Source organism: Neurospora crassa, linkage group VI (assembly GCF_000182925.2).
Source record: "Neurospora crassa OR74A linkage group VI, whole genome shotgun sequence".
Taxonomy (NCBI): Eukaryota; Fungi; Ascomycota; class Sordariomycetes; order Sordariales; family Sordariaceae; genus Neurospora; species Neurospora crassa.
This window is the reverse complement of record NC_026506.1, coordinates 614,661-641,788: the sequence shown is the minus strand read 5'-3', so window position 1 is coordinate 641,788 and position 27,128 is coordinate 614,661. Positions and strand designations below refer to the sequence as shown.

At 52.9% G+C, this 27,128-nt stretch overlaps 7 protein-coding genes and 1 non-coding gene across 8 annotated transcripts; 3 read left to right on the top strand and 5 right to left on the bottom strand.

Moving 5' to 3' along the window:
- Positions 1–15: 15 nt before the first annotated feature.
- NCU04743 (tubulin-tyrosine ligase) lies at positions 16–3,177 on the bottom strand. Its single transcript, XM_955285.3, has 3 exons — positions 2,060–3,177; positions 1,920–1,985; positions 16–1,585 (listed from the first exon to the last, which is right to left on the bottom strand). The coding sequence occupies exons 1-3, from the start codon at positions 3,046–3,048 to the stop codon at positions 76–78; spliced, it is 2,565 nt and encodes an 854-aa protein (XP_960378.1). The 5' UTR covers positions 3,049–3,177; the 3' UTR covers positions 16–75.
- Positions 3,178–3,615: 438 nt separating this feature from the next.
- On the bottom strand, positions 3,616–7,071 carry NCU04742 (hypothetical protein). The gene is made up of 2 exons (XM_955284.2): positions 5,272–7,071; positions 3,616–5,213 (listed from the first exon to the last, which is right to left on the bottom strand). Exons 1-2 carry the CDS (start codon positions 6,168–6,170, stop codon positions 4,622–4,624), a joined length of 1,491 nt encoding a protein of 496 aa, XP_960377.1. The 5' UTR covers positions 6,171–7,071; the 3' UTR covers positions 3,616–4,621.
- A 327-nt stretch (positions 7,072–7,398) lies between these two features.
- NCU04741 (hypothetical protein) lies at positions 7,399–10,222 on the top strand. The gene is made up of 2 exons (XM_955283.2): positions 7,399–8,075; positions 8,233–10,222. The coding sequence occupies exons 1-2, from the start codon at positions 7,734–7,736 to the stop codon at positions 8,863–8,865; spliced, it is 975 nt and encodes a 324-aa protein (XP_960376.1). The 5' UTR covers positions 7,399–7,733; the 3' UTR covers positions 8,866–10,222.
- Positions 8,948–10,597, bottom strand: NCU04740 (hypothetical protein). Its single transcript, XM_955282.2, has one exon. It carries the CDS (start codon positions 10,433–10,435, stop codon positions 9,131–9,133), a length of 1,305 nt encoding a protein of 434 aa, XP_960375.1. The 5' UTR covers positions 10,436–10,597; the 3' UTR covers positions 8,948–9,130.
- Positions 10,598–10,951: 354 nt separating this feature from the next.
- NCU04738 (hypothetical protein) lies at positions 10,952–15,734 on the top strand. The gene is made up of 2 exons (XM_955280.2): positions 10,952–11,303; positions 11,541–15,734. The coding sequence occupies exon 2, from the start codon at positions 12,185–12,187 to the stop codon at positions 15,116–15,118; it is 2,934 nt and encodes a 977-aa protein (XP_960373.2). The 5' UTR covers positions 10,952–11,303; positions 11,541–12,184; the 3' UTR covers positions 15,119–15,734.
- A 244-nt stretch (positions 15,735–15,978) lies between these two features.
- Positions 15,979–16,050, top strand: NCU15364. Its single transcript has one exon. It is a non-coding gene; the product is annotated as a tRNA-Thr (tRNA).
- Positions 16,051–16,486: 436 nt separating this feature from the next.
- On the bottom strand, positions 16,487–20,125 carry nst-1 (NAD sirtuin-1). The gene is made up of 2 exons (XM_955279.2): positions 18,791–20,125; positions 16,487–18,538 (listed from the first exon to the last, which is right to left on the bottom strand). Exons 1-2 carry the CDS (start codon positions 19,125–19,127, stop codon positions 16,863–16,865), a joined length of 2,013 nt encoding a protein of 670 aa, XP_960372.1. The 5' UTR covers positions 19,128–20,125; the 3' UTR covers positions 16,487–16,862.
- Positions 20,126–21,167: 1,042 nt separating this feature from the next.
- Positions 21,168–27,117, bottom strand: nca-2 (calcium P-type ATPase-2). Its single transcript, XM_955278.3, has 3 exons — positions 26,304–27,117; positions 22,748–26,143; positions 21,168–22,688 (listed from the first exon to the last, which is right to left on the bottom strand). Exons 1-3 carry the CDS (start codon positions 26,369–26,371, stop codon positions 21,803–21,805), a joined length of 4,350 nt encoding a protein of 1,449 aa, XP_960371.2. The 5' UTR covers positions 26,372–27,117; the 3' UTR covers positions 21,168–21,802.
- Positions 27,118–27,128: the final 11 nt, after the last annotated feature.

Here is a 27,128-nt window from a genome sequence, read left to right as displayed (position 1 = left end):
CTTACCTTGGACACACAAGCACATATCTGAGGTGGTCTTCGTTCTGATATTACCATTGCCTCTTCCACCTCAAACCTACCACCTCCTCCCCAAATCCACATCCCTAACCAGCCTCATCTTCTCATCACTATCCCCCTTTTGAACCCCAACGAACCCCCCAACAGCCTCCCTCACCACCCCCTCCCAAAACCCACCCACAACCCCCTTCAACTCGCCCGTCTGCTTAAAGTCCGGAAAAGCATTAACCTCCAACAACCATGCCGTGTTTCTTCCGCTCTCATCATCCGCATCCACCAGGAAATCCAGTCCATACACTTCAAACGCCTGCTCCATGGGCTGGAAATGAATCATCATGCCCCTCGCTGCCGCTTCAAACAAGTCACCCGTGACTTCACAGATCTGGTCCCAGATATTCTCTGCTTTGGACTGAGGGAAGTGCGTAGGCGAAAGGGAAGACAAGTCCCAGAAGCGGTGGACGGAGTTTTCGGCTGCGTTGGGAGAGAGGTAGGTTTGGAGACAGGTGTTGGTTAGGTGGGCTGAGAGGTCTAACTCGCCTGCGGGTTCGGAGTCGGGGTTGGAGTCCGGGTCAGAAGAGGAGGAAGTAGTGGGAGACGTATAAGGAACGCCAGCGAATAAAGCGAGCATGTCCTTGTAGACGTAGACTTTGAGGGCGCCGATGGCGAGGACGTACACCCTGATGTGGAACTTGCGGTTTGAGAGTTCGGGAAGCAAGAGGGGTGGGTGGATGTAGGGTTGGGCGATGAAGTGGCGGAGGTGGGAGGTGTTGATTCCGTTTCCGTTTCCGTCTCCGTGGTCGCTGCCGGCGTCGGAGGTGTCGTCTGCGTTGGAGGAGGTGTTGTCTGCGTTGGAGGAGGAGGCGTCGTCGTCATCTTCGTCTTCGGAGTCAGACTCAACTTCCCAGCTGTCAAAGATGGATTGGAGCTCTTCCATCGTGCTAAATAGCCGAATTCCTTGTCCGCGGTCACTCATGCTTGGTTTCAGAATCCACCATTCTACTTCCCTTTCTTTACCCTCGGCAATGAGTTGGTCGTTCTTCTCCATGCTCGCGCGCAGGTCGAATGCTTCGACAAGCGAATCGTCCAGAAACTCGGCGTAATCGACTTCGAAGGCTTCAGCCCTCTTTACGTGCGTTTTCAGAGCGGAGGTAGGGTGTTTGGCGACCCAGTTCTCGACGGTGGATGACAAAAAGTGCTTGCGGATGAGAGCTTTGCGGATGATGTAGGAGTTGATGAGGGTGGTGGCGGGGTGGGACATGGCGTGGTCGAAATCGATGGTTTCGTAGGGGGTGATTTGGAGGACTTTGGCGTCTTCAGAGGGAAGAAGGGTAGAGAGATGGATCTCGGGTTCCTTGTTTTCGGAGGTGAAGGGAGACGGGAGGAGGGTGTATGACGAAGAGGGAAGAAGCTTCTCGATGGCGGAGAGGATGAGCGGTTGGACGTAGGCGTCTTGGTAGTCGATCAGGGCGTAGAGGTGGTCTTTGGAGTTGGCGGTGGTGGTGGAATTCCGGATGGGGAGAGTGGTCGTCGACTCGGTCTTGATAGCTGAGGGAGTCTCAAGAGGAGGCCTGTAGCGAAGCTGGTTAGGATCATGACCACCAGTAAAGAAAGCAGCACACAATATTCATAGTGTCTGTAGTGAGCCAGATCAAGAACACTCTTGTCTATTTCACCATTCTATGCTCTCTCTATCTGATTAGATAGTAGGTAGTAATTCATGCAAATCATTAACTCTTGATCATCAACCGTGCCGTCGTTGTCGTAGTCTGTCGTCTCCATGTCTCATAACCATCTGTTGTTGTTCCTCTCATGAAAGCGCTGTCTTGTCGTCACGCCAAAGGGCAACAACCATAACCGAAGCCAACGCGAAGCCAACGCAAAACCATGCACACACAAACTTACAGCTGCAACTCTTTGCCGTGCAAATTCTCGGCCGTATTCCAAAAGTTGGCTTTCAGCGGGGTGACACTGCAGACATCATCGTTAGCAACCATCCCCCAGTCCTTCTCTCCTCTCCCAACCGAATACTTGGAAAAACTCACCTGGTATGCCCCTCCTTGACCGCCCACCCATCATTCCCCGGCGGCGCCTCCTCCACACTCTTATAAACATCCGTAAACCTCGGACTCCACTTAAAGTGCTTATGGGTATGCAACCCTTCCCTTCCGTCCCTCTTACCATCACCCACCTCCAGACCACCACCACCATCCCCCGTCTCGGCATCCGCACCCCCACCCTCTCTGATCCGTTCCTCGTCCACCTCCTCGCCATCCACCGACCCTTCCACCTCCTCAAAACAGCTGCCGGCCCCCCAATAGTTCTGCAACATGGGCGTGTACAACACTTTCCCCTCCTCTAGCCCCTCCAACAGCGGGACATTGACGCTGTACAGATCCACCGATCCATCCGTCGGCCACTGCTTCCACAACGCCTCAATAACGCGCACCGACTGCCGGCTCGCCTTGGTGATGATAGCCGGGTCGTGGTTGCGGTTGAAAAAGGCATAAGATAGCGCAATGGCGCGACGCTTGCACACGGCTGCTTCCAGTGCGCCACCGAGAGTTCCCGACGACAAGGCAAACACAGCCGTGGTGTTGCGCCCGTAGTTGGGACCGGACACGACGAGGTCGACGGGCCCGCGGTCTTGGAAGAAGTGGTAGAGTCCGATTTGCACGCACGAGGCGGGCGTGCCGTCGACGAGGATCCATTCTTCTGTTCCCGGCACGGTGGAGGGGCGGAGGTGGACGGAGCCGTGGTCGGTTACGTTGACGGTTTGCTCGGGTTTCTCAGAGGAAGGGACGAGAGCGGTGGTCAGGCCGGCGGCCGGAGAGGAGGCGGGGGGCGGGCGGTAGTAGAGCGGCTTGACGGTTTGGCCGATCATGTGGGCTTTGCCGATCCAGGAGCGTTGGGTGTGCGGAAGGCAGACGGAGACGGTGTGGCCTGCAGCTTGCAGGTCGCGGACGAGGGAGTGGACGTAGGGGGACGAGTGGGCGGAGGGAGGCCCGTCGTCGTTGACTATGAGGATGTGCATGTTTGGCTGTGGTTGTGTGAAGTGGTAGAGAAGTGAATGTAGGTCTTGTTGTTGTGTGTATAGTCAGGATCCTCGACAGCGAAACCTGGGAAGAATCTTCAGGTACGACGGGTCGTCCAGGAACCGAAGCGACAAGGGAATCCGACGTCTTTTCAAGTGTTGAAATTGGAAAAAAAGAAATCGAATTGCGGTTGGTCCCCAACGATGTTTTGCTGGGCCCCATGATGCGATTGCGGGGGTGGGGCCGGGCAGGATCAAAACAAGCTGAAAGAGTGGAGCGGCCCCTGGATGGATTTGGGTTCGTTCTTCGCTCACGGAATGATGATCCGAAGAGACGTGTTTGTGCATATCTGCCTGACTAATTTGACTAAAAGTTGCCGCTGGTGAGAGGAATGGACAACGAGTTTGCCGGACTTTACGACTGCTCCCCTATACGTTGGCATATGCATGTTTGAGTGTCGTGGAAGGGGGTGCATAACTGTGCTATCAAACTGGCTTGTCCAAAGGAGTTGACCAAACCCTCGACGTCTCCTACAGAGTAAAAGCAAACTGCGACGTAGGGATGGAGTTAGTTGGCTCTTATCATAGCCATCAATTTAAGAGCTGTCTAAACCGTATTGAAACCTCGTTCTCCTCCAAGCCTGACACGTTGAACACACCAGAGACCACTCAAACTGATCGATGACTGCATAGAGGTTTGACTAAACTACCTAGACTAAGTTGTAGCCTTGCATCCAGATTGTGTGATCTCCCGACCCTATCTAGACGTCATTTGACCGAGTATCGGATGAAGTCCAGATTCATGCCCTTATGCCATCAAGTGAATGGACCACATCCACACACAATCAACGTCAGTCTATCTACCATCCGGAGCAGTATCAGAACATGTGTAGCATGAACGGAAGAGAAAGTCTCAAATGATTCAGTAATTGTAGCCTAGCCTGCTTTTGTCCCTTGTAAAGCAACAATCAACAAGTCAAGGAAAGAAGCGAAAACAACCCGAAACGGAAATAACAACAGGTGCAGTGCAATCTTGCCATGCTATACCATGCCATGCACTTGTACAACACAAGGTGAGAAAAAGAAATAGGAAAACAAAAATGGAACGAGGGAAAAGGAAAAAAAAGGGGATGAATGCCTTCGCTGGCCCCACCACTCCCAAATTCCAGTCACAGAATCTCCCATCCAGACGTTGACAAATCACCAGACATGCAATCTTTCCATGAACGCGAAACAAAAAGTAACCACCAATCCCGAATAAGTTGCGCCACATAATTCTCTCTCTGTCTCGTGTGGTTTATTCGTCGTCTTCAACCCATGTGGCTGTCCTTGTGCCGTGTCGATTGCCCTGCCCTAAAAGATAAAACGCCTTGCGTTGTGATTCCATGTTCCCAACGCCTCCAAACCCCATTGTTGAGTGTCCAGTCCCGTCAAAAGCAATAATGTTTGAGATGTCAAAGTCAAGCCAGTGTAATGGTCATGCCGTCCGCCGGCGCCGTAAAAAAAACCCTTTTGAAAGGAAACGCACAAAGACCACCACCCATAAAATTGTGTACCATCTGCCAGCGCGTGATCAAGTCCTAGTTCGCTTAGCTGGACCGGCACCGACCGATGGTGTTTCGCTGGCTCTCTTTGTACCAGCGCTGGAAGAGGCACCGGCCTTGGTTCGACGGAACGCGTCAAATGGACTCTTCCTTCCCTTGGGTTTGGCCTTCTTGGGTGTGTCTTCTGCAGCCTTCTTGCTGCCAGCTCTTGTGGTGCGTGCTGTGGCTGGCGGTGAAGCTGGTGCTAACGGTGTCGTCTCGGGGGTACTGGCTCTTTCCTTGTCTGCCTCTTGGGGCTCACCAAGGGGCTTCTCGTTGGCCTCTTCGGCTGGCATCTCAGGCTCGATGACCTCTTCCTTCTCCTCCTCCTTCTCCTGTTTCTTCTCCTCCTCGGTCTTCAGGCTCTCCAAGACGTGATCCTCAATGTCGGTGGGTGCCTCTTCGTCTGAGTCAGGTACCTTGGCCTCCTTGGGCTTGGGTGGGAACAGCAGACGGGGCTTGATGGAGGAGCGGGTAAGAGGACGTCTCAAGGGAGAGGCAACCGCACTCTCAAACTCGCCATCAGCCTCCACCACCTCCTCTTCCACCTCAGCGAACTTGCGGAACTGCTTTTTTCCGCGGCTGTGAGCTAGTCAGTAAACGTCCTCGTAATTTCAGGGGTTTCTCAGATTTCACTCACAACATGATAAGCATGCCGTCCTTGCGGCCAACTGCCTCCTCCAAACTCACCACGCCCTCACCGGGGATGTTGACCAGATTCCGGGTGCTTCGGCGGGTCGAGGTGCGCTCAGTAGTGGTGGTGGTAGTGGTGGTAGTTTTTGTTGTTGTCTTGGTGCCGTAAAAAGGGTTTTCAATGCTGTCATCAACCACCGGCACGCGCTCATGGGAGTCAGTGAAAATACTAATTTCCTCCTCCTCATTGCTCTGCTTCTTGGCGCGCGCCTTCTTGGGACTGGGCATGACCTCATTTTCGTCAACCTTTCTGCTGAAAAGAGTCTTTGTGACTCCCTTCAGTTGGGACTTGCTGCGCTCCGTCGGCGGCTTGATGGGAGTCTTGGCGGGGGTGATGAGGCTGCCAGCTCCAGTTGAGCGACCGAGGGGGGCGTGAAGGGAGTCATCGAGAGTTCTTGAGGCGCGATGAACTGAATCCAGGGCGGGGTTGACCGCGCGCTTCTTCACGGGCGTAAAGGTTGGGGTGACCATGGCCGACGACGATGAAGGTTCAGCAGCTTCAGTCTGATGATGGTTGTGATGATGGTGATGGGGTTGACGTTTTGTTGATTTTGGCGAACCTGTAGATTTGTGATGGGGTTGCGGGGGTTGTTGTTGTTTGTCGGCAGCAGATGAGATGTGACGTCTGGGGGTTGGTTGGGGTGAAGGGGTGCGGGCGCGGCTGCGGGATGAGGATGAGGCTGCTTGGGCCTGTGTGCGCTGGGAAATGCGTGCGGACTTGCGCGGCGTGTAAGGCTCCCAATGATCCTCAAATCCGTGAAGCGGCGCTGGCGGGGTGTGGATGTCGGATGGAGAGTGCGGGCCGGAGGGAGTCACGGCCCCGTGACTGCGAAATACCTCCATCATTTTTTTTTTTTTACCGTACACAAACAAGGCTGACAGGATATCGGACAAACTGTTCTCCAAACAACAACAAAAGTGTGCGACCAATGAGATGACCGCTACCCAGGCGACAAAGGGCCTGAAAGGATGCGATGAAGGAAGGAGGGGGATGGGATGAAAAGACCCGCCCGCGCAATCGATCCTGAAATTGGCGACGACAATGGGAAGGCGCGTCAATTGGCGAATGCAGTGCAATGTGCGCGCTTCAACGGCCCGATGTTGTCGATGCAAGGCCGGCCGACGCACGCGAGTTGATGCGATGTAAATGTGTTGCGAATTCAGGTACACACTTCCCAGGGTTGTGCTCGATGTTGTTGTTGTTGTCTAGATAGTCGTCGGGGTCGGGGGTCGTTCTCGATGTGGTGATTGATGGTGGTGGTGGTAGTGGTGGTGGTGGTGGTGGCCGGCAAATGCGGAGATCCTCTGAATTTGAAGTTCCAAGTCCAAACCGTGAAACCTGGAACGTGCAAAAACCAACCTAAGACAACAACAACAAAAACAACAACAGAACTTGGCGCCCGGTTTCTTTTTCCTCCTCCACACACAAATCGCGCAGCAGCAGCAACTCGAAGCTAGTAGAACTAGTAGTAGTAGATAATTGAAAATACGATAGAGAGTATAGTAGTAGTGTGGTTGAGGCAGTATAGGTGCTTTGTGGCTCTTTGTGGATGCAGCAAATAAAAAAAATAAAAAAAAGAGGCTCAGCTGAGTGATGAAGAGGCGACAATGATGGGATGGATGTGTGAAAAAGTGGGTGGTCACGTCTTGTCTTGTCTTGCTTGTCTTGTCTTGTCTGGGGTTAGGAGCTGAGCTGAGGGAGCGCAAGGCAGGCCGATGATTGCGGATGTTGTTTGGGGGAAAGAACGCCAGGAGTGCAAACCAAAGAAGGGGCTGGGGGCGGTCTGCGCCTGATTGATCTGAGAGGGCATGCCAGAATCACCGGAATCACCCACACACGGTCCACACCCCGGTGCACGGACCATTTAGGTGCCGTCACACACCCTGGCCTCCTGTTCTGTTCTGCTCCCACGTTTCCGTCCGTCGTCGTCGTTGGCAACCAGGGGCAGACTGGGCACTTGATGGCAATCCGGATTTTCCATTGGCCGGATCTTGGTTGCAGGCTTGATTGACTGCGATTGACAGAACCCACAGCGCGCTAAGACGCGTAAAGTCTTTGTTCATTCTGAGTCGCGTCTTTGGCTCCCTTGCCCTTGGACGTCTGTTTGCCCACTTTGCCCTTGCCGAAAAGTGTCCACTGTCCCTTGCGAAAATGTCCACTTTGCTGTCCCTGTCCAATCCCGTGGCTGCAGGGCCGATTTGACGGGCGCCTGGCCTTGTTAGGCACAGGGTGTAATTTGATCAACGTCATTCCCAGGGCATTCATTGCGTGCATCCGCATCCGTGCACCGGCAATACTGTCAAAGTCAACAACGAACGGCAGCTCTCGAACTACCCCAGATCGTCAACCACCTTGTCCAAGACGACGACGACGACAACGGCAACGACAACGAAGCACCGCCAAATAAAATGTCAGACGATCGAATGGAAATCTCCGACGAGGAGGGTTCCTCCCTCTTCGCATCGCCCACTCATCCTCCCACCTCCCGCGCCCATCCCCCGTCGCAAGCGCAACAGCAACAGCAGAAAACTCCCGTCGCTTCGAGCGCAGCAGCCGCCGCCGCCGCCGCCTCAACATCCAAGGACCCCAGCACCAACCAGAGCAGCGGTAGCCGCTCATTCGGTATCGACAACACCACCATCGAGAGTCGCGAAGCCGCTCTACAGCGCGAGCTAGAAGGAGTGCGCAAGATCAACCAAGTAATCGAAGGCGTCATTGGTACATTGGAGCGCGCAAAGGGGAACATGGGTGTATGTTTGTTTCATTCTCTCTTTCTTCCGATACCCCCTTCCGTCTGTGTACCCTCACAGGTTCACAGGTTCTCGGGTCGATCACCCATTCCCAACCTTAACTGCACCTCTTTCTCTTCAATCCCGCAAATTTACTAACAAACCATGTCTTCAACAGACCGTAAACCGCACCATCCACTCGGCCTCCCATCTCCTCACCACCTGGACCCGCATCCTCTCCCAAACCGAGCACAACCAGCGCCTCCTGCTCAACCCCTCCTGGAAGGGCGCTACCGCCGATTTACTCGAAATCGAAGCCGAAGCCCTCGAGCGCCAGCGCGAAGCCGAACGGAAGGCCGCCGAGGCGGAGCGCAAGCGGGAAGAGGCGCGCCGCAAAGCAGAAGAAGAGGCGGAACGGAGACGGTTGGCTGTTGCGTCGAGTGGACTGGGATCCTCGAGGGGAAGGCCGAGGAGTCGATCCGTCGGGGTGGCGAGTTCGAGGTATGGCATTGGAGTTACGAGAAGCAGTGTGACGGGAACGAGAGGTGGCAGATCTGGGTCGGGGGTGGGAAGTTTGGTTGGGACTGGGAGGACGGGAACGGGGACGGCAGGCGCGGCGGCTGGAAGAGTGGGCATGACTACTAGGAGTGGACTGGCTTATCGACCGGCTGGGGCGACAGGGACGTCTGGGATACCGAGTGTGAGAGGAGGGAGAGGAGGGACGACAACGACTAGGGGCGCTAGGGGTGGAAGTACAACAACGACAAGAGGGGCGAGAGGTGGTACAACAAGAGGTGGAAGTGCGCGTTGAGGAAGGGATCAAAGTGTGCTGGACATGCTTACGATCATGACCACAACTATGACTATGACGAGAAGAAAGATATGTTAGAGTGCTGTAAACTCCTCAAAGGAGAAAGCCATGTCATTTTAGAAACCCCCATATACCCAATACCGATATACAGATACCCAAACCAAACCGGACCTTCTAATTGAAACCCTTAAAATCAAACGCCATTTTATGATCCTTCCCACATTATATCATTTCCTGTTTCCCTTTCCATCATCATTTTCAGTTTTTACGTCTTCTTCTGGAAAAAACTCGTCAACTTCATCATCCCCCTCGTATTCACCTTGGCCAGCTCCTTCACTCCCCTGCTGACGCCCGCCTTCTTCGCCTTTTCTTCCTCTTCCTTTTTGCGTCTCTTCTCGGCCCGCTCAAACGCCTCTTCTTCGTCTCCAGCTATGCGCTTCCGCGAGAAATCGCTATGCGACCGCGACGCTACCGCTTCTTGGCGGAGCTTGGCTAATTGCGCGAGGTAGGAGTCTAGGAGTGAAAAGTCCACTGAGGAGGGACTGGATAGAGAAGATTTGAGGTGCGACGAGAGAGATGGGGGGAGGTAAGAGGAGGTGAGGAAGTTGAGGGATACGCGGAGACGTTGGAGAGTAAGGATTTCGGGCGTGGGGATGAGGGAGGGGATTACTTCTGCTCCAGTTCCGGAGGTGGGGGTAGCGACGGCGGTGGTGGCTTCGGAGAGGGACGAGGTGGTCGTCGTCGTCTCTTCTTGCGACTCAGTGGACACAGTGGTATCCGACCTCGAAAGCACAGTCGTCCGAATCCCCACAATCGGCGCCTCCAATGCTTTCGCAACAAACTTCTCTTCCATACTCTTCGGCAGCCCACCTTCACTCATGCGCTTGGCTTTCGATAATAGCTCCTCGACGAGTTTACTCTCGTTCAACCGGAACATGGTCTCATCGCCCGCTTCTACAGTGTCAAAAACAGCCGCCATGCGTTTCTCTAGTAGGTTCCGCGCTTGAGGCCATTTAAGCACTTCCAATAGGTGGTTCTGCCTCTTTCCGTCACTGTCCTGCTCTGATACGGCATCGAAGTGGTCGTCGCTCGAGAGGAACATGCGCTGCTGCTTCTTGTCTGCTGCTGCTAGGGCGGGCAGCACGAGGAAGAGGGGGTCGATTTGTGTAGCTACGTAGAGCTCCGAATCCTTTGTGGTTTGCGCGGGGGTGATGGCGGTAGTGCCGTCTTGGAGTTTGGCGCTGTCGATTAGCCAGCTGCGTGGGGATTTCTGTTGGGGGGCGGCGATCTTGGTGAACTCGTAGAATGTGCCCGAGTCGGGGCAGACGAGGTAGCGCGTGGGCTTGGCATAGCGCGGGTTCTGGAGGGTGACGATGCGGGATTGGGGGGTGGCGGACTTGGGGAGGATGAAGATGCTGGGAGGAGATTCGACTTCAGGCGCGAGGGTGTAGATTGAGCTGTTGCTGGAGGTGGTGCTCTTGGACTTGGTCTTGGAGGAGGAGGAGGAGGAGGAGGATTTCGCGTCCTGGGAGTCTGCGGTGCTGGCCTTGGATCGGGTTGTTCGTGGCATGGCTATTTCTGAATCGAATTTCCAAGTTTTTCACTCTCTCTTTCTTTCCGAGATTAAAATGTTTTGCTCGTGTCTTTGGTTGTTCTTGTTTTGATGGAATATCGCCAGGGTCCTCCAAAGTCCGGAGTCCAATGGCTGTGACCCAGCTCTCCACAGTGAGCGGCAGGACCCCTGACCATCAATCGCGAGATTCGCTGGAGACCAACCGACGCGACTGACCGCGATTTCCCATAGTGTAGCGCGCCCCACCTTCTTTAAATGACCCACTTACACGCCTTCCCCAACTTTTCCTTGCCGTTTGCGCTTTGCGAGATCGCGTTGTCTTGGAGATGATGCTCCACTTTTGCACAAGATTGGCCAACCACAAGTGTGCCCTTTCGGAGTTTCTCACTGGTCCACCTCAGGTCCCTTCACTCTTCAGCCCAGACGACTTCTCGATACTTGAATTCCCCGCTGGCGTTGTCCCGTCCACCCACTCACGCCCGCTGTTGATGGCTTGTCAATAATGCCGGGCACTGTCACTCTCTCCCTCTCTGCTGCCGTCACCTGCTCTTGTCACCAAAACAGAAACAGCATCTGCACCCAAACATCACCATTCCCATTTGGGCCTTTCGATCCAGACGGATCCATCCAGTCTTCCATTGCACTTACTTGCTTGCCTTGCACTTTGTCACGTACCAACCAGCCTTGATACCATTTCACGATCTCGATCTTTTTTTCTTTCGTTAGTTGTCAGTCAATTTGTGGCTCCTCGTGAGACATCCACTTTCTTCAGTTGGTCACTCATTGGAGAAAGAAAATATTTTCATCTTTTCTTTCCATCTTCCATACTACGTACAACGCAGCCTGACTTGACAGTCCATAATCTGTAAGTGTACCCAAAAGCCTGGAAGATTGTGAAAGACTTGAAAAATCCTCAAGGCCTGAATGGAGCCTTGTGGATTGCGGGCACCTCGGTTGTCGATCAGATACCTTAGAGTTACGTCTACACTGCTTGTAGCTCCTCGATGTTTGCACTTCTTCATCTATCTTGGGATTGGACCTATTCTTGGCCGCCACGACTGACTGACTGACTGTGTGGTTATTACACCATCGATGACTTTAGATTTGCCTCGACTTCCTCAACCAACCTAGTAGTTCCACTGGGCCGACAAACAAACAAACCTAAACACACTTTTTCTTACGAACCACACTACGATCATTTCCGAACTCTTCTCTCGTTCATCTCTTCTTTCGCTTCCACCGGCCACGTCCACCGACCGCACCATCCATCTCACCCTCGGGCGCCTCCCTGCATAACACCATCCGGCCTGCAGTCCTTCCCTTTGGCGACCAATGTCCGTGAATGTCGTCCTTGCCGCACACTAATTGGCCGCCCAAACAGCCATAGCCTGCCCTTCGGTTTGGTCCCGTCCCATCCTTGCATGCAAACCTGGAACCTGCAACGGCATCGATCCTGAATTGAACCACCCACACACACCCACACACACACACACACACACACACACACACACCACCCCGCCGCCGCCCGGTCAATAATCCAAACTCGATCTCCGCTCTCCATCCCGTGCCCGTCTCCCTGGGTTCCGCTTCTGCCCTGGGCCACCAGTCCAGTCGAGTCGCATTGGGCTACTCGATAACCTTGGGCAGAGACGATCCCCGTCACCTCGGCGATACATACTTCAAATCACATTCCCGGAAACAGCTTTCTGGGTTCGGGTTGCTAGTGTTGGACCGCAACAAAAGGTCATGGCGACACATTGGCCACCCCGGTCTCCCCACGAAGCTCTCATCAGCACCCCGCGAGGCCGCCAGCGCTTTCGTGAAATGCAAACGTCGCCCACCCCGTCGCCGTCCAGACTCAGAATGTCCCGTTCGAACCCCGCCCTAGCGGCGCGCTACACCGACAATGAGGACGCCGTTATGATTGACGTGGACGACGTGGAGGATGACGACGACGAAGACGAGGAGATGGTACAGCTGAAGCTGCAGGAAATCCAGGCGCGCATGAAGTTGAAAAAGATACAAAATGCAAAGGCGCAAAGAAGGGCTAACTCGTCCATGGATGCACGATCGAATGGAGGCCGACCAGAAAGCGCTTCGGCCAACAACAACAATAACAACAACTCGATGCAGCCCCCGGCCGGACTTCCCATTCAGTCAAGGTTAGCTGCGGCAAGAGATAGGATGGAACAACAGTCAAATTCCGTTCAGATCCCCGCTTCGCCGGTCAGGAGGGGACGTAGTGAATCCGCTCCTCAGCCACCTCAGTCCCCCACGAGGCTCATGTTGGGAATCGACAAGGGACGAAAAGCGGCCGACATGTCACTGAAAAGGGCGCCCACATTACGAAAGGTCGAAAGCGAACGTCCCTCCCAGAATCTAAACTCCCAACAGTCAGGCTACTTGCGACGGTCCATGACGACATCCTTTAGCGAAGATCAACCCAGCTCTAGCTCCCGTCGTCCTGTCAGCTTCGACGGGCGCGCAAGTTCTTTCTCGCAGGCAGAAGAAAGGCGTCCTTTAAGTTTCAACGAGCGTCTAGCATGCGCCAGGAACGAAGAGCAGGAGCGCAGGGAAAAGGCACAGAGGATACAGAAGATCAGGAGTAATGCCTTCAGTATCGGCAGGGAAGAGATGGAGGAGTACAAGACAAAAGCGGTGGATGTTCCCGAAGTTCCATACAAAGCCCCAGAATATTCTCGCGACGATATCCTGTCAGCGACTGGAAGATCTTCATCAAGGCCAACAACCATGAGCGCATCATCATCGTTCACACAACCAAGCTCAACACAAGTCAACTCGGACAATGAACCTGGCTTCGAACCTTATTCAGGTCTTCGCCTGTCCAAGCGCATTCTTCCCCATAATGTGGTCACTCGCGCTATTACAGGCAAGAAGACCTACGGTTTGAAGGACCTTTTGCGGCAAGTCAAGGCACCGGACTGGTCCCTTCCCGATGTCGAGTCTGATGTAGTCGTTTTCGCCATTGTCGCAACCAAGTCTGAACCGCGCAGCCATCGTAGCGATGGCAAGCCCTTGCAAGAACGTGGCAAGTACATGGTCATCAGCCTCTGTGATCTTCAGTATGAAGTGGAACTGTTTCTCTTTAACTCCGGATTCGACCGCTTCTGGAAGCTCACGCCGGGAACCATTCTCGCCATCCTCAACCCCACCATCATGGCGCCAAAACAAGGTCAGCAAGATACTGGTCGGTTCTCATTGGTGATCAACAGCGATGAGGATACCATTTTGGAGATTGGTAATGCGCGCGACCTAGGTTATTGCAAGAGCATCAAGAAGGATGGCATGCTTTGCAAGAGTTGGGTCAACCTCCGTCGTACAGAGTATTGCGAGTTCCATACCAACGAAGCAGTCACCAAGTCGAGACAGGGAAGGTTGGAATTGAACAACTCATTCGGGTTTGGAGACAAATATAAGCAAAACTCTAGGTACGCCAAGAGTGAAGAGGCCAAGAGAAAAGAGGAGGAAATACGACTGAGGGGTCAATACGACCGGTCAACCGGCAGTCACTTCTTCATGAACCGTACTGCCGCGGAGCTCATTGATGGCGGTGGCATGGCTGATCAGGCTGAGAAGAAGGAGGCTATCAAGAGAAGCTTGGCGAGGAAGGAGAAGGAAGCTGAGATTGCAAGAAAACTGGGCGAGGTGGGTGGTGGTGCTGGGAGAGATTACATGAGTCGAGCCGCTGGTGGTCTTCGCGCAAGTTTCTCTTCTACCAATTCAGTACCCATGTCAGGCTCTACCTCCTTCTCGTCAGCCACAGCCTCGACACCCATGTCGTCACTGTCTGGCCACAGCCAAAGCAACAGCACAAATGACCCGCTAGGCTTTGGCGGCAGACCCCGATATGACCTTCAAGCCCTCGGTCTACTCCGCAAAAAGGGCGAAGAACAACCCAAAATCGATCTCGGCCCAATAAAGCGCAAGCGTCCCGAGTCCGCCCAGTCAAGTGAAAACAGCTTCAGCAAGTCCAACTCTACCAGCAGCGCAACCATCACCCCCTCCAACTACACCACCAACACGAAAGCCCCCTCCTTGGGCTGGGGCTCCAGCCTGCGCGACAAGCTTTCGAGAATGAAAGAAGGCGAGCGGCTCAACCTTTCCCACCGCCCCAGCAACTCCAGCATGCGCGATTCCACCCCCGCCCTTACCAACTCCTCGTCCACCACCGCTTCGACCGGCCTCACCCCGGCCATCAACCGTCTCTCCACCTCCGCTAGAGACTTCAACTTTACAAACTCCTCCTCCAACACCCAGACTAACCTCCCTAACCGCCCCTCACCCGCCGTCCGCTTCTCCGCCGCCCCCAATAATTCTTCTGGTACTACAACCACCACCAACGGTCCCACCACTTCCCATCACCACCACCACTCCTCCTCCTTATCCTCCTCTCGCCTCCTCGGCGTCTCCGCCTCCGCACGTCTAGCAGCTGCGAGAGCAGCCGCCGCCGCACAAGCTGCTGCTGCTGCTGATGGGCACTCGCAAGGGTCGCAACCGCCTGTCAGAAAAAAGACGCGGTTCGTGACGGATAAGGGGATCAGAGAGGCGGGCAGGGATAGTCTGGGGGACAAGGGGTTTTTGATGAGTGCGGCGCAGAAGAATAGGAGGCAGGTGGTGCTGAGCGAGGATGATGATGATGACTTGATTGTTTTGAAATGATTTGTCTGGGAGGGGATAGTACATGCATGTCGCTGGGGTGGATGGGGTTGTAGTAGTGTAGTGGAATCGCGAAGAGGTTATGGCATGTGATGTCTGGATATACGGCAGTCGATTGGTCTATCGGTCTATCGATCGATCGATAGGGTATCTTGTGGCTTCGTTAACGTCTGTACTCTGAATGGATGGATGGATGGATGGATGGCTCTTCAGCAGCGGCTTTCTTTATAGACTGGTATGGTATGTCTGGTATGGTATGTCTGGTATATGGTACGGCTTCAACTGTTTTTGATTGGGACATTGCTTGGGACATGATGGATATGGATTGATGGATGGATGGGGTTTCCGGAAACTTTGAATCTTTTTTCTCTTGTATGATGAATTGAATGACCACACACAACACAACACAACACAAACATGAGGAATGGATACATTACATTAAATTGGTGTTAATGGGATATGGCTTGCTTCTTTCTCTTTCTGTGTCACTCCCTTCAACCTCTTTTCTTTAGTTCATACTTACCACAAAGTCATATGCACTGATACGAAACCCCTCAAGGTTGATGTTATTCATAGGTACCTACTACAAATCCGTAGGAACAAATACCGATACGCTCGCAAAGTTGAGTAGCATGTATACCTACCACAAATGCACAAGCGCTCACACCAAAACCCTCTCAAGATCGAACCTTTTTGCTCGTTGCATCGCATCGCAGTTTTCCTTTTTTTTTTTTTTTTTCTCTTTTTTTTTTCTCTTTTTTTTTCAAACTCTGTTCGGTGTAATCCACCACAGTGCAATGACAGCAAGCAGTAACTGTCTACTTAGCTTTTGGTTATGCAGCTGCTAATAACAACCAATCAAAGCCCGCATGGCTCAGTGGTAGAGCGCATCACTAGTAATGATGAGGTCGTCAGTTCGATTCTGGCTGTGGGCATTCAAGTACCCATTTCTCTCTTTTTGTTTTTCTTTCATTTTATTTTTGCAGCTCTTATAGATACTTGGTGGAGTCGCTCTTTTATTCATCTTGATTTTCTTTTCTTTTTTTGTTTTTGTTTTTTGCTATGTTTGGTTTTGTCGTGTTTGGTTAGGATTTTGTTGTCGCAGATGGTTGATGGATGGATGGCATCGCAGTTGTGAGGCGCGTGCCGTGGTTGGTTGTTGGGATGAATTGGTTGTGTAAGTTTGAGTAAACCTGATGGGATTTGGAGACCAGAACAACGGAAATAAAATAACGAGGGACGAGTGAATGGTAGGTAGGTAGGTAGGTAGTAAGTAACAAAGTGAAGAAGAATCGCAAGGATCAATCATCACATCAAGTCGTCTTCCTCCTATTTTAATTGATGCTTGTCTTCTTTCATCTGAAAAAGTATTTCACTCCCTTGCGCGCACGTAACAGATTATTTTGAATACTCCATCTAACACACTTGCCTGAAAAAGAAATATACAGGGGTACTACTCCAACATCCAATCCACTCTTTTCATTTCGAACCTTGATTCATTTTCGTTCCTCCATTCGTGTTGTATACCTAACGAACCTAGCCGGACCCTGACCTGAATGAACCATTGGGGTGTTGTTGTTCTTGTTATGATGAGAAATAATAACCCGCACGAAAAAACGCCTCGAACAATGAATGAGTTGTGAAATACCCGATCCAAACCATGCCCCTACCGTGCCATACCATTCCCTATCCCGTCCTTTCTACCAAACCTTGGAATGTTTCCTCTTTCTTGAAAACAGTAGAAACGCTACTCCTCTCCTCCTTTCTCGCTTCCTTTTCCTTCTGCCGACTTTCCATTTTCCACTCCCTTCCCCTTCTCCTTTGCAACCATTTTTTCCTTCACCTTACCACCACTCTCCTTCTTCCCCTCCTTCTCCTTATCCTGCATAGCCATCTCCCTCTCCTTCTCCTTCAACTCCCTCTTCCTCTCCTTCTCCGCCCGTTTCTCCAACTTCTTCACCCGCTCCGCCGCAGCCTTCATATCCTCCTGCTCCCTCATCTCCCGCTCCCTCTCCTCCCTCTTCCTTCTGCGTTCCTCGCGATTCGCCTCCCTCTGCTCCTTGGCCACCTCCTTGGGCGTAGAATGATGCGTCAGCTCCGCCACCACCGTCGGCTTCGGCTTGGGCTCCACCTGCGTAAACACATGACGGGAATTATACCCCTCTGCCAGCTCCGTACGAATCACTTGGTTCTCCGGAATCATCTCATGCTGGAGATCCCACCCGGCGCGCTTGCACAGTTCGGACACGACCACGTCGCAGTCGCCGAGAAGGTCAATGTCAAAGTTGACGTGCGAGACGGGCGTGCGCGAGATGTAGATTTGCGGAATGTGCGGTGGTAAAAAGGGGACGACTTCGGAAACGGGGGCGACCTTGAGCGAAGTGCCAATGACGATGACCAAGTCGACCAGGTCGCGATCGTGCTCCGTGAGCCGCGTCGAGAACTCGTCCGGCAAGGCTTCGCCGAAGAAGGTGATGTCGGGCTTCATAACCCCGCATCCCATCGTGTTGGAGCCATGCTCGGACGAGTAATAAGGATCGGAAGAGAAGTGGTTGCTGTTGTTGTTGTTGCTGTTGTGGTCGAATTCAGAATCGGAATTGCTGTCGTATTCGCCGGGCTTGACACGGCGCGGCTTCTTCTCGGTGCCGTCGCGGAGGAGCTTGCGCTTGCGAGACGAGTTGTTGGTTGTGCGGCTGCCTTGGGCGCACTTGCGGCAGCGCGGGATGCGGCCGGCCTTGATTTCGGGAAAGATGGATTCGCCGGGGACTTTGTAGCCGCACTTTACGCAGGTGGCGGTGGCGAAGGAGCCGTGGCATTGCACGAGCTTGTCCGGGTGGATTCCCGCTTTGGCTTCGAGATTGTCGATGTTTTGCGAGTAGTTGGTTAGTAGCTTTCCCTTTTGCTGGAGGAGCGCGATGAAAGCGTGTGTCGGCGAGAAGCGCTCCGTGTTGGGCAGGATGTCGCGCGCCACCGAGTAGAAGATGTTGGGGTCTTGGCGGAAAATGTTGATGTCAAAGACCTCCTGGGGGTCGCTGAGACCGAGGTGCTCGAGCTTGGAGTAGAGACCGGTGCCCTTGGAGCGGAAGTCGGGGATTCCAAGCGAGGTGGAGATGCCGGCACCGGTGAGGACGATGATGTTCTTGGACCGCTTGAGCAGCTCCACGGCGTCGTCAATGGTGTTGTATTTCATCAGCTTTGCCCGCTTTTGGATCTCGCGGGTCATGGCCAGCGTGAGCAGGCTGAAGTAGGCATCATCGCCTGCGCCTTCCAGGAAGGCGGGCGGACGAATGCCGAAGGCTGTGAGGAGCTTCTTGATGGGAATGACGCCTGCGTCTACGGTTCGCTGGACGAACACCTTAGGTCCGACCAGTCTAAGAAGTCGTCGATATTCGACCGCTTCCTCCGGAGTGCAAGCTTCAGGATCTAAGCAGCAATTCATAGTTAGCATAATGCCTTCTTGACAGCATTTGACCAGTGTTTCAAGTTCCCTTGCGCTTTCCGCCGCTTCCGACGCAATGCTTTATACCCGTTCCACCGTACCCATTCTCACCTTCAGTTCACAAACTGAAAGAAGCTCAGAACGGCCCGTTTGTACCTGCAAAGCCATCAAAGGCCTGCCAGAAGAACAAAACCCGCAGATCCCGTACCTGAGACTGTGAGAGATGTGAAACCTACCATCGGTGAAGAACTTGTCTTCTGTAATATCCTCCAAAATCTCCTCAAAAATGGACTCCGTCTCCCACGACTCATGAAGATCATTGACATGTTCTTCCAGCTCGTTCAGCTGCCTGTGCGCAACCGGGTGGGTAATGTCCTCCTCCAAGTCGAGGAGATGCTTCTTTTCGTCGTAGTTGACCACCTCCTTCATTCTGCTCGACTTTTTCGGTGCGGGCCCCGAGGCGCTGCTGCCGCCGTGTTTGTTGCTGCTGTTACTGCTGCTGCTGCTGCCACTTGCGGCGGCGGCGGCGGCGGCCCCTGCGCCGTTGACAACCCCGCGACGCGAGGGATCCATCTTTTCTCTCTTTCTGCGCTCTTTCTTTCCGGCTCTTGGGGAACTCAAAATCTAAAAATCCTTGATGCCGCTTGCGTCTGCTTATTATGGAGGACGTCGATGGAAACAGCGATGATGAAAGGGAAATGCGTTCAAGGTAATTTTGGACTGTTGAGCGGTGAAGGCCCGAGTGTGGGTTCGAGAGTTAATGAGGTAAATAAGGCAGGGGTGTGTTGTGATTGTGGGTGACGGATGATGAGGTGGTCAAGAGGTTAGTGAGTACTTTAGGTGGCCGTGACCGTGTGTGAAAGGTGTGAGTAGTCAGTCGTGTGTTGTTGCTCAGCAAGCCTGGTATGGTGACGACGAGGTTGCCTGACGTAAAAGGCGTGACGCGCACAGCAGGCAGAAAGGGAAGAGGGGGAAGCAAAAGGTGGTTGCGTTCGTCCTTGCCGTTCCCGCGTTCTGGTAGAGGAAGTGGAAAAGTTGATGAAGCGATTCTATTGAAGGAAAACGAACAGGAGGTAAAACTCTAATAAGGAATTGCCCCAGTTTCCGGTTGGTTGCTGGCAGAGTCACTTGAATGTGGAAGTTCCAAGTTACCCTTGCGGATGGAAGTGGCAAAAGAGACACCCAAGATGGAAAGGGTGGTGATGAGGTGTGAAATGGGGCCGCTGAGACCGATGATGATCCAGAGGGCTCAATAAAAAGAGTTTAGAAAGGTAAAGAGGTGAGAGTGCCAAAAGCCGGGAGAATTAGGAAGTTGATAAAAGCGCGCGATGATGGTGGTGGTGGTCTTGCGCTGTAAAGGAAAGTCGCCGACGACGAGGTCTCCGGAAATCTTGGAAATGGCCGGCGTTGAGATGGATAGACCGGGAGTCTAGATGGTTCCGTGAATTGGAGGCCGACTTGTTCGAAAGTGGAAACGGAAGGAAGGGAAAAAAAAAATGGGAGAGATGGAATCGGGCCTCGACTGGGGAAAGAGAGAGAACAATAAAGTAGAGAAAAAAAATGAAAAAAAGGGAGAGACAATTACGAAGGAGCGCAATAAGACGAGACGATTATTTTAGGGAGACACGGAAAGAGAAAGAAAGTGGATATCGTATCGTGGTCAGTAACGGGATAGCCTGTGAGGTCCAGCAAGTCCTGCCATTCAGTTGAACAACATCAACTGAGAATACCGGCTTTTAGCAATTTGTCACCTGCTGTTTCCCCAGTCTTCTTGAAATGTGTGTCGACGAAGAACGTTAAACAGCCCATCAAGATGCAATGATACAATAGACAAAGAGGAAGGCTACTATGTAAGAAGGAAACATCAACAATTGACATTGGCCTGCAAGTAAGTGGTGCTATGGTCCCAGTCGGGTTGGTTCTTGGCTTGATGGATAGAGGTAGTGAGCGATGCTCTGCACATTGACACTGTTGCCGGCCTCCAAGCAAGCCAAGCAATTATTCAGTTATAAGCTTAAGCCTTGGATACAGGGCAGTTATTGCAAGAAGCAAGAGAGTTAGTCTAGAGGTTATCCAAAGCGGAAAGAGCAAGTCGACTGGGGTATCTCGACGATGAACATTCGAACACCAGCACTCGGAAATCCAAACAGGATTGTTGCTTGCCTGTTCATCCGGAGGGAGGGTGTTGCCGTTCGCAGAATGGGTGCCGTGTCGAGTGGATGAAATCGCAATTGCATCCCCAGGGCAGAGTACAGCACTGTTTTGTATGCTCCGAGGGGCAGTGCTGTTAACAGTCTAACACCCGTCCGTGCCATCACATTAACATACGCCGGGCGGGGACATGCAGCGAGACTGTGTGCCAAACATCACAAAGTGACGTGAACGTTCCAAGTAGGTTGCCCGGCTGTTCACATTTGTGTTACTGGGCAAAGATCGAGTTTCGAAGATAGTGATGTACGAGAGTTACCTATGCCATCACCATCGCCTACCAGCGGGTGCTTAACTTTGTAGTTCACCAGCGTCCCAACGCCTTGTTAGTCTACCAACTCAACCCTGTAGCACCGATCAGCCCAGAGAAGCATCACACATCAACATATCACCAGAAGCTTCAATCTCAACTAGTCAAGTTTATCTTCATATGTAGATTCCGCGGTTGGTTTCTAGCAGTACTTGGGAATCATAAAACCAAATACGTACAAGGAATGTCGTGTGGACAAGGGGTATCGATATTCCGCGTCTTTTATCTCATGTCCATCCATCCCTCATTCCTCCCCGAAAACGTATTACTGCCGCAACAGCATTAAAACAAACGTATGCATACTATACTCGTCAAAGTCTTCCTTCGTTCAGTAACCACATAGTCACTCGACTCTCCCTTTCCACTCCTTCTCTGCTCCCGTACAGTGTATATAACCTGCTTTGTTCAACAAGGACAAAACACCCCCCAAAAAAAAGACCTGTAACTTCAAACGCCGAGCTTGCAAAGTCCCATAAATCCGAGCGAGTGTTTTGTTTAACCACTTCCTCCTCTCCCACCGAGCTCTCTCTCTCTCTTTTTTTCTTGGTTGCATGAACACCGTTGTGTACAACTAGTATTACAACGTATCAATCGACAGAAAATGTAGTGAAGCTGTATGAAAAAAATAACAAAGAACAAATAAAGGGTTACCAAATCGAGTTAGATTCAGAATGGGGGTATCTAAAACTCGTTCCCTTTGACCGTCCAGTACTCCAAAATGTCCTGCCATTTAGGCCGACTTTTGCCCTGGTGGCTTAGGCACGCTGAGGATAGGAACAGTCTGCTCCACGATGCTGGGGACAATATCGGGCGTCTCCTGCTCCTCATTGATCGAAGGAGTAAGAGACCGCTGCGAGGGCTGCACTTCGGATTGCGAAGACTCGGCATGTGGGCTCGACTTAGGAGGGAACAGGCCAAAATCGGAATCCGGTCGGCGCTCCACAGGTGACGGCGCCCATCCCGCGGCAACACTGCCAGCGATGATACCAGTCATCACCATGGACGCTCCGAGAGCACTGTTGGACCTGGACCGCGTGCTTCTGCTCCGTCTCCTAGAATCAGGTGTAGGGGGAGCGATGGAAGGAGCGCCGCCGGTGCTATCCTTGCGGATGGGTGTCATGGGAACGTTGATCGAGTTGGACTTGGAGTTGGACCTGCTGTGGGAAGCGCTCCTCTTGGGCATGAAGGTCTCGCGAGGATGCTTCATGGCGAACTTGAGGTTGTTGATACGTCCACCCTTGAACTGCTTCAGGAAGGCCAGCTCGTCCCGGACCTCGGCAAAAGCCGGCGGGTAGTACTCGAACCGCTCATCATCAGACACGGTCAAGTCGGGCGTCTTGTTAGCCCTCCTCTTGATGTATTCGGGCACCATACGCTCAAACAGCGAGTCGGGAATGAGACGGATAATCATGCCGACAGGGATGGAGATGAAGCCCAGAATCAGAGCGTACGCCCACATGGCTCCCGTTTGCTTTTCCTTGGCAATTGAGAAGGCTTGGCCACCGACAAAGACGATCAAGACCTGTCCGCCCATCATAATGGCGGAAATGCCCAGGAAGAACAAGTTCTTGGTGAGGCCTTCGAAAATGTTAAAGTTGTTATCCAGACGACGATTGCTATTGAATGCGGTTAGCGGCATGTTTTGGGTGGCAGTGACATATTTCATATTACTTACTTCCACTGGTTGAAGATTTGCATCCACACAAACGTGTTGAAGACAAGAGTCTGGATCTGATCATCCGTGACGTTGTCATCGTAGTTGGGCAGAACGCCTTGCTTGCCGAAATAGATCAACAAGGTGATGGCCAGCTGGTAGATGGCTTGACCGATGATCATCTTCCACATGGTCGTCGAGATGATGCCAGAACCCCTGCGTTCAGGCTTGCGGTCCAAAACACTGTCGGCAGGAGGATCGGTGGCCAGCGCCAAAGCGGCAAGAGTATCCATGATCAAGTTAACCCACAGAAGCTGCACGGCGGTAAGGACCGAGTCCTGCTCTTTGTTGGAGACAGCAGAGATGAAGGTGAGGATGACGGCAGTAACGTTGACAGTAAGCTGAAACTGAAGGAAGCGCTTCACGGCATCGTTGACAGCACGTCCCCACTTCAGTGCCTTGACAATCGAGTTGAAGTTGTCGTCCATGAGAATAATAGCGGATGCCTCCTTTGCGACTTCAGTACCAGCAATACCCATCGAAAAACCGACATCGGCCATCTTCAGGGCAGGGGCATCGTTGGTTCCGTCACCGGTCACAGCAACAATCTCGCCCATATCCTTGAGACGCTTGACCAAAATGCGCTTGTCCTCAGGACTGGAACGGGCAAGTACGTGCAACCGGGGAATAATCTCTTCTTGCTTGGCCTTGCTGAGGTTCCGGAACTCGGGGCCTTCCATAACGAGACTGTTAGGTTGAAGGATGCCACAGTCCTTGGCGATTGCTTCAGCAGTGATCTTGTTGTCACCAGTAACCATGCGAACAACGACTCCTGCCTTCTGGCACAGCTGGACGGCTTCGGGAACACCAGGGCGCAGAGGATCCTTGATACCAACCATGCCGACGAAGGTCATTTGGCTGCAAATATCCTCAAAGACGATCTCCTCCTTGTCCTCTCCAGTACGGCGCGCCTTGGCAGGAGGCCAGTGAGCAAAGTCCCGGTAGATGATGCCGATGGTGCGCAACGAGTTTCTCGCATATGTCTCAATGAGCTTCAAGACGGTCTCACGATTCTCCTGGGTCAAGGGGCCAGCAGTAATGCCGTTGGAGGGGTCGCGCAGAATCTGGGTGCACTTTTCCAGCATGATCTCGGAAGCACCCTTGACATAAAGCCGTGCCTTGCCGTTGTCAAGCGCCACAACAACGCCCATGCACTTGCGTCCAGAGTCGAAAGGGATCAGATGAAGGATCTTGGCGTTGGCACGCTCCTCAGCAATAGGGCCCATGGCGAGATGCTCCTTAGCGAATTCGAGAAGGGCGGTTTCGGTCTTGGAGCCAACGAAAGATTTGACACCGTCAATTTCGCCTTCGAAAGCAGTGGAGTTGAGAGAAATGGACTTGAGAAGCAATTCCTTGACAGAGGCATCAAGCGAGGCAACAACTTCCTTTGCGGTAACGTCGGCCTCAGTCGGGCTGTCCGGAGTCTCGGGGTTGAGACCACCGGCAGAGCCAACACCACCAAACCTATGCGTGGTGCCAACGGTGCCAGCAACGATTTGCATCTTGTTCTGGGTCAAGGTACCAGTCTTGTCCGAGCAAATAGTGGTGGCATTGCCCATGACTTCGCAAGCCTTGAGGTGACGAACCAGGTTGTTGTCGCGCAACATGCGGGTGGTGGCAAAGGCCAAAGCCAAGGTGACGGCAAGAGGCAAGCCTTCAGGCACGGCAACGACAATAATTGTGACAACGACAATGAAGATGTTCAAGAACTGCTGACCCTTTTCGGCCGGAGTGTGCTGTGATTTGGGAAGCTTGACGAGGAAGATGATGAAGAGGACGATGAAGAGCAAGAGACCAGCAGCACCACCGAGCTTGGCGATATACTCGGCAATAACGTTCAGCTTGGACTGGAGAGGAGTCATCTCGGGATCCTCATCGAGCGCCATGAGGGTTCTGCCATAGCTAGAGTAGATACCGGTGGAAGTGACCAGGTAGGTACCCATGCCCTCCATAACGCGAGCACCAGATTGAATAAAGGGATCCATCTTCTTGACGTTCTCGTTGTTCTCGATGGCAGCGTAAACCTCGTCAGCAGGCCTCTTACGGATGATGTCGGACTCGCCGGTGGCCTGAGACTCGTCGCATTTCACATTGTAGCCCTCAATCAAGATACCGTCGACAGGGATCATGTCGCCAGGCTCAAGATGCAGCACATCACCAACCAGGACATCGAAAACCGAGATTTCCACCGTTTTGCCGGACCGGATAGCCTTGACCAGACGATCTTGCTTCTTTTTGTTGAGTTTTGCGAATTGACGTTCCTTTTGGTAATCGTTCAAGGATCCGACCATAACGACGATGACGATAGCGACAATGATGGCAACTCCTTCTACCCACTCAACCTTGGCTTCACCGGGTTTATGCGCCTGGCCAAACGTCTGATACAGCCCGATAGCGAGCGAAACAACGGCGGCAATCGAAAGGAGAATGAGGACCTTGTCATTATAGGTGATCCACATCAGCTCCAACAAGCTCTTGCCCTTCTTCTCTGGCAGTCTGTTGTCGGAAAAGACCCGCTTTCTCGATGTGTAATGGTCGTCTCCATGATGCTTCTTGTGGTGGTCTGCTGCTGCGTGGCTGTCGGTCTTGGCGAGCACGGTTTCGGTGGCAGCCTTGGGCTGGGCGGGTGGGTTCCCAGACGGACGGGCAGTAGCCTCGTCGAAAGTAACACGCCCATCAACTTCAACCTCATCCATGCTAAGACCGGCTTTCCTATCAGTCCTGAGACCCTTTTCCAAACCGGCAAGACCACCCAACTTCCAGAAGGCGGAAAGACTTTTGGGGTTAAACATTTTGTTGAGTTGACCAGGGGTGTAGGCGAAGGGATTGTCGACAACCTCGAAGTCGGCCTCCCTTCCTTGGTCTGGCTTGAGAGCATCTGGGTCGTTCATGATTTGGGCGTTGTCTGATGTGTTGCTGGACAGGGGGCGGCCAATCTTGTCGCCTTGGTGGGAAGAACCTCCAATAACTGTCTCCCCTTGCGATGATGCTATCGAGCGGGTCTCATCGTTGGAGTTGACTGAGTTTTGGCGTGACCTGCCAGCAGCGCCGGGGACTGACAGGAAGTTTTGGGGGTCCATGGGACGGTAGGTGACAGGGCTGGAGACATTGTGAGGACTTGTCGGGCGACTATCTCTGCTGTCGAAAGAGGTGGACTGGCGCATTTCAGACCTCTGTCCTAGAGAATTGGAGTGTTGGTGGGAAGGGGTCCAGTGACTGGCAATGGGGTCCATGGCGGTAGGGCTATATGCGTCCTCTCCCAGCGAGGTAGGTGAGTATGAGACGCCTCTTGGGGCGCTTTCGGGAGATTCCTGGGGTTGTGGAGATACCGCCGTGGTGTCAATGGTAATTGTAGGGCTGTATGATGGATTAGCTGTGGGCTATGTTTGTTGATGGCAGCAGCAGCAGCAGCAGCAGTAGCAGCAGCGGTAGCAGCAGCAGCCCTTCAACGGCATGCATATGATGGCAAATGTAGTAGGTAGGTAGGTAGGAAGGCAGGAGGATGTTGACTACTTACGCTCTCTGTCTTCGAGCAACAGGCGGATCGTTCCCCACCGGGGGAGGGCTCTCTGTGTTGTCCGCCATGATAGCTGGCACTCAAGGGCAAAAAAGAGAGGAGTCAGATTGTTGTCGGCTGTGTTGTCTGGCGTGACCACCTCGAACACGGTGGACACGGAGGCCAATGGGGCAACCCGTCAGCTGCGCAAGGGCAGACTCCAGGTCGTTTGGCGATTGGAATGTTCTGTTCGAATGTACGCGTTGCTCAGCTCAGGCGAACTCTGTTTGATTTGCAATGTCAGGATGCCTTTCGAAAATCGAGGCGCGGTAGACAGAGCCACATTCAGAGTAGTAGGTAGGTTGGACCTGGGTAGGTTACCTGTGGGCAGTCCGACGAGATGAAGGGGTTTGGGGGTGCCTGGGGTTGTTAAAGCAAACCTACCCTCTATAGCGGAGACCACCTCATGTCAGGTCGCTGTTGCTGTCGTCGCTTCCCGTCGTTCCCAATGAAGCTAGAGGTGAAAACCCAAGGTACCCTGTACCGTAGCGTGCTTTGGCGGTGTTGATGGTAGGCGCGGGAGTGAAGTGGCCAACCCAACAAACAACGGCGGAGCTGCCCCCTTGAAGTAGATGGTACCTTAGGTTGAGGTTGGCTTTGTCAGCCCAGGCTAGCCTACGATCAATCAATCGAAGGTCTGAAAGAATCAAATCAATGACGGAAAGGGGAAAGGGAGAGGCGACGGGAGGTGGAAATGCGCGGTCAGCAAAAGGCAAGTCCAGAATGCTAGCTAGGTACCTACGATATTTCAAAAAGAACCCAGAAGCGCCTTTGCACACTCACTGC

Coding starts and splice junctions, on each gene's coding strand:
- NCU04738 (XM_955280.2), top strand. CDS start 12,185: ATGGCGACACATTGGCCACCCCGGTCTCCCCACGAAGCTCTCATCAGC.
- nst-1 (XM_955279.2), bottom strand. CDS start 19,127: ATGGATCCCTCGCGTCGCGGGGTTGTCAACGGCGCAGGGGCCGCCGCC. Junction 18,539..18,790: donor AGACAAGTTCTTCACCGATG/GTAGGTTTCACA, acceptor ATTGCTGCTTAG/ATCCTGAAGCTTGCACTCCG.
- NCU04742 (XM_955284.2), bottom strand. CDS start 6,170: ATGATGGAGGTATTTCGCAGTCACGGGGCCGTGACTCCCTCCGGCCCG. Junction 5,214..5,271: donor GACGGCATGCTTATCATGTT/GTGAGTGAAATC, acceptor ACTAGCTCACAG/CCGCGGAAAAAAGCAGTTCC.
- NCU04741 (XM_955283.2), top strand. CDS start 7,734: ATGTCAGACGATCGAATGGAAATCTCCGACGAGGAGGGTTCCTCCCTC. Junction 8,076..8,232: donor GCGCAAAGGGGAACATGGGT/GTATGTTTGTTT, acceptor TGTCTTCAACAG/ACCGTAAACCGCACCATCCA.
- nca-2 (XM_955278.3), bottom strand. CDS start 26,371: ATGGCGGACAACACAGAGAGCCCTCCCCCGGTGGGGAACGATCCGCCT. Junction 26,144..26,303: donor GTTGCTCGAAGACAGAGAGC/GTAAGTAGTCAA, acceptor TCCATCATACAG/CCCTACAATTACCATTGACA. Junction 22,689..22,747: donor CAAATCTTCAACCAGTGGAA/GTAAGTAATATG, acceptor CGCATTCAATAG/CAATCGTCGTCTGGATAACA.
- NCU04743 (XM_955285.3), bottom strand. CDS start 3,048: ATGCACATCCTCATAGTCAACGACGACGGGCCTCCCTCCGCCCACTCG. Junction 1,986..2,059: donor GTCAAGGAGGGGCATACCAG/GTGAGTTTTTCC, acceptor TGATGTCTGCAG/TGTCACCCCGCTGAAAGCCA. Junction 1,586..1,919: donor CACGGCAAAGAGTTGCAGCT/GTAAGTTTGTGT, acceptor GCTTCGCTACAG/GCCTCCTCTTGAGACTCCCT.
- NCU04740 (XM_955282.2), bottom strand. CDS start 10,435: ATGCCACGAACAACCCGATCCAAGGCCAGCACCGCAGACTCCCAGGAC.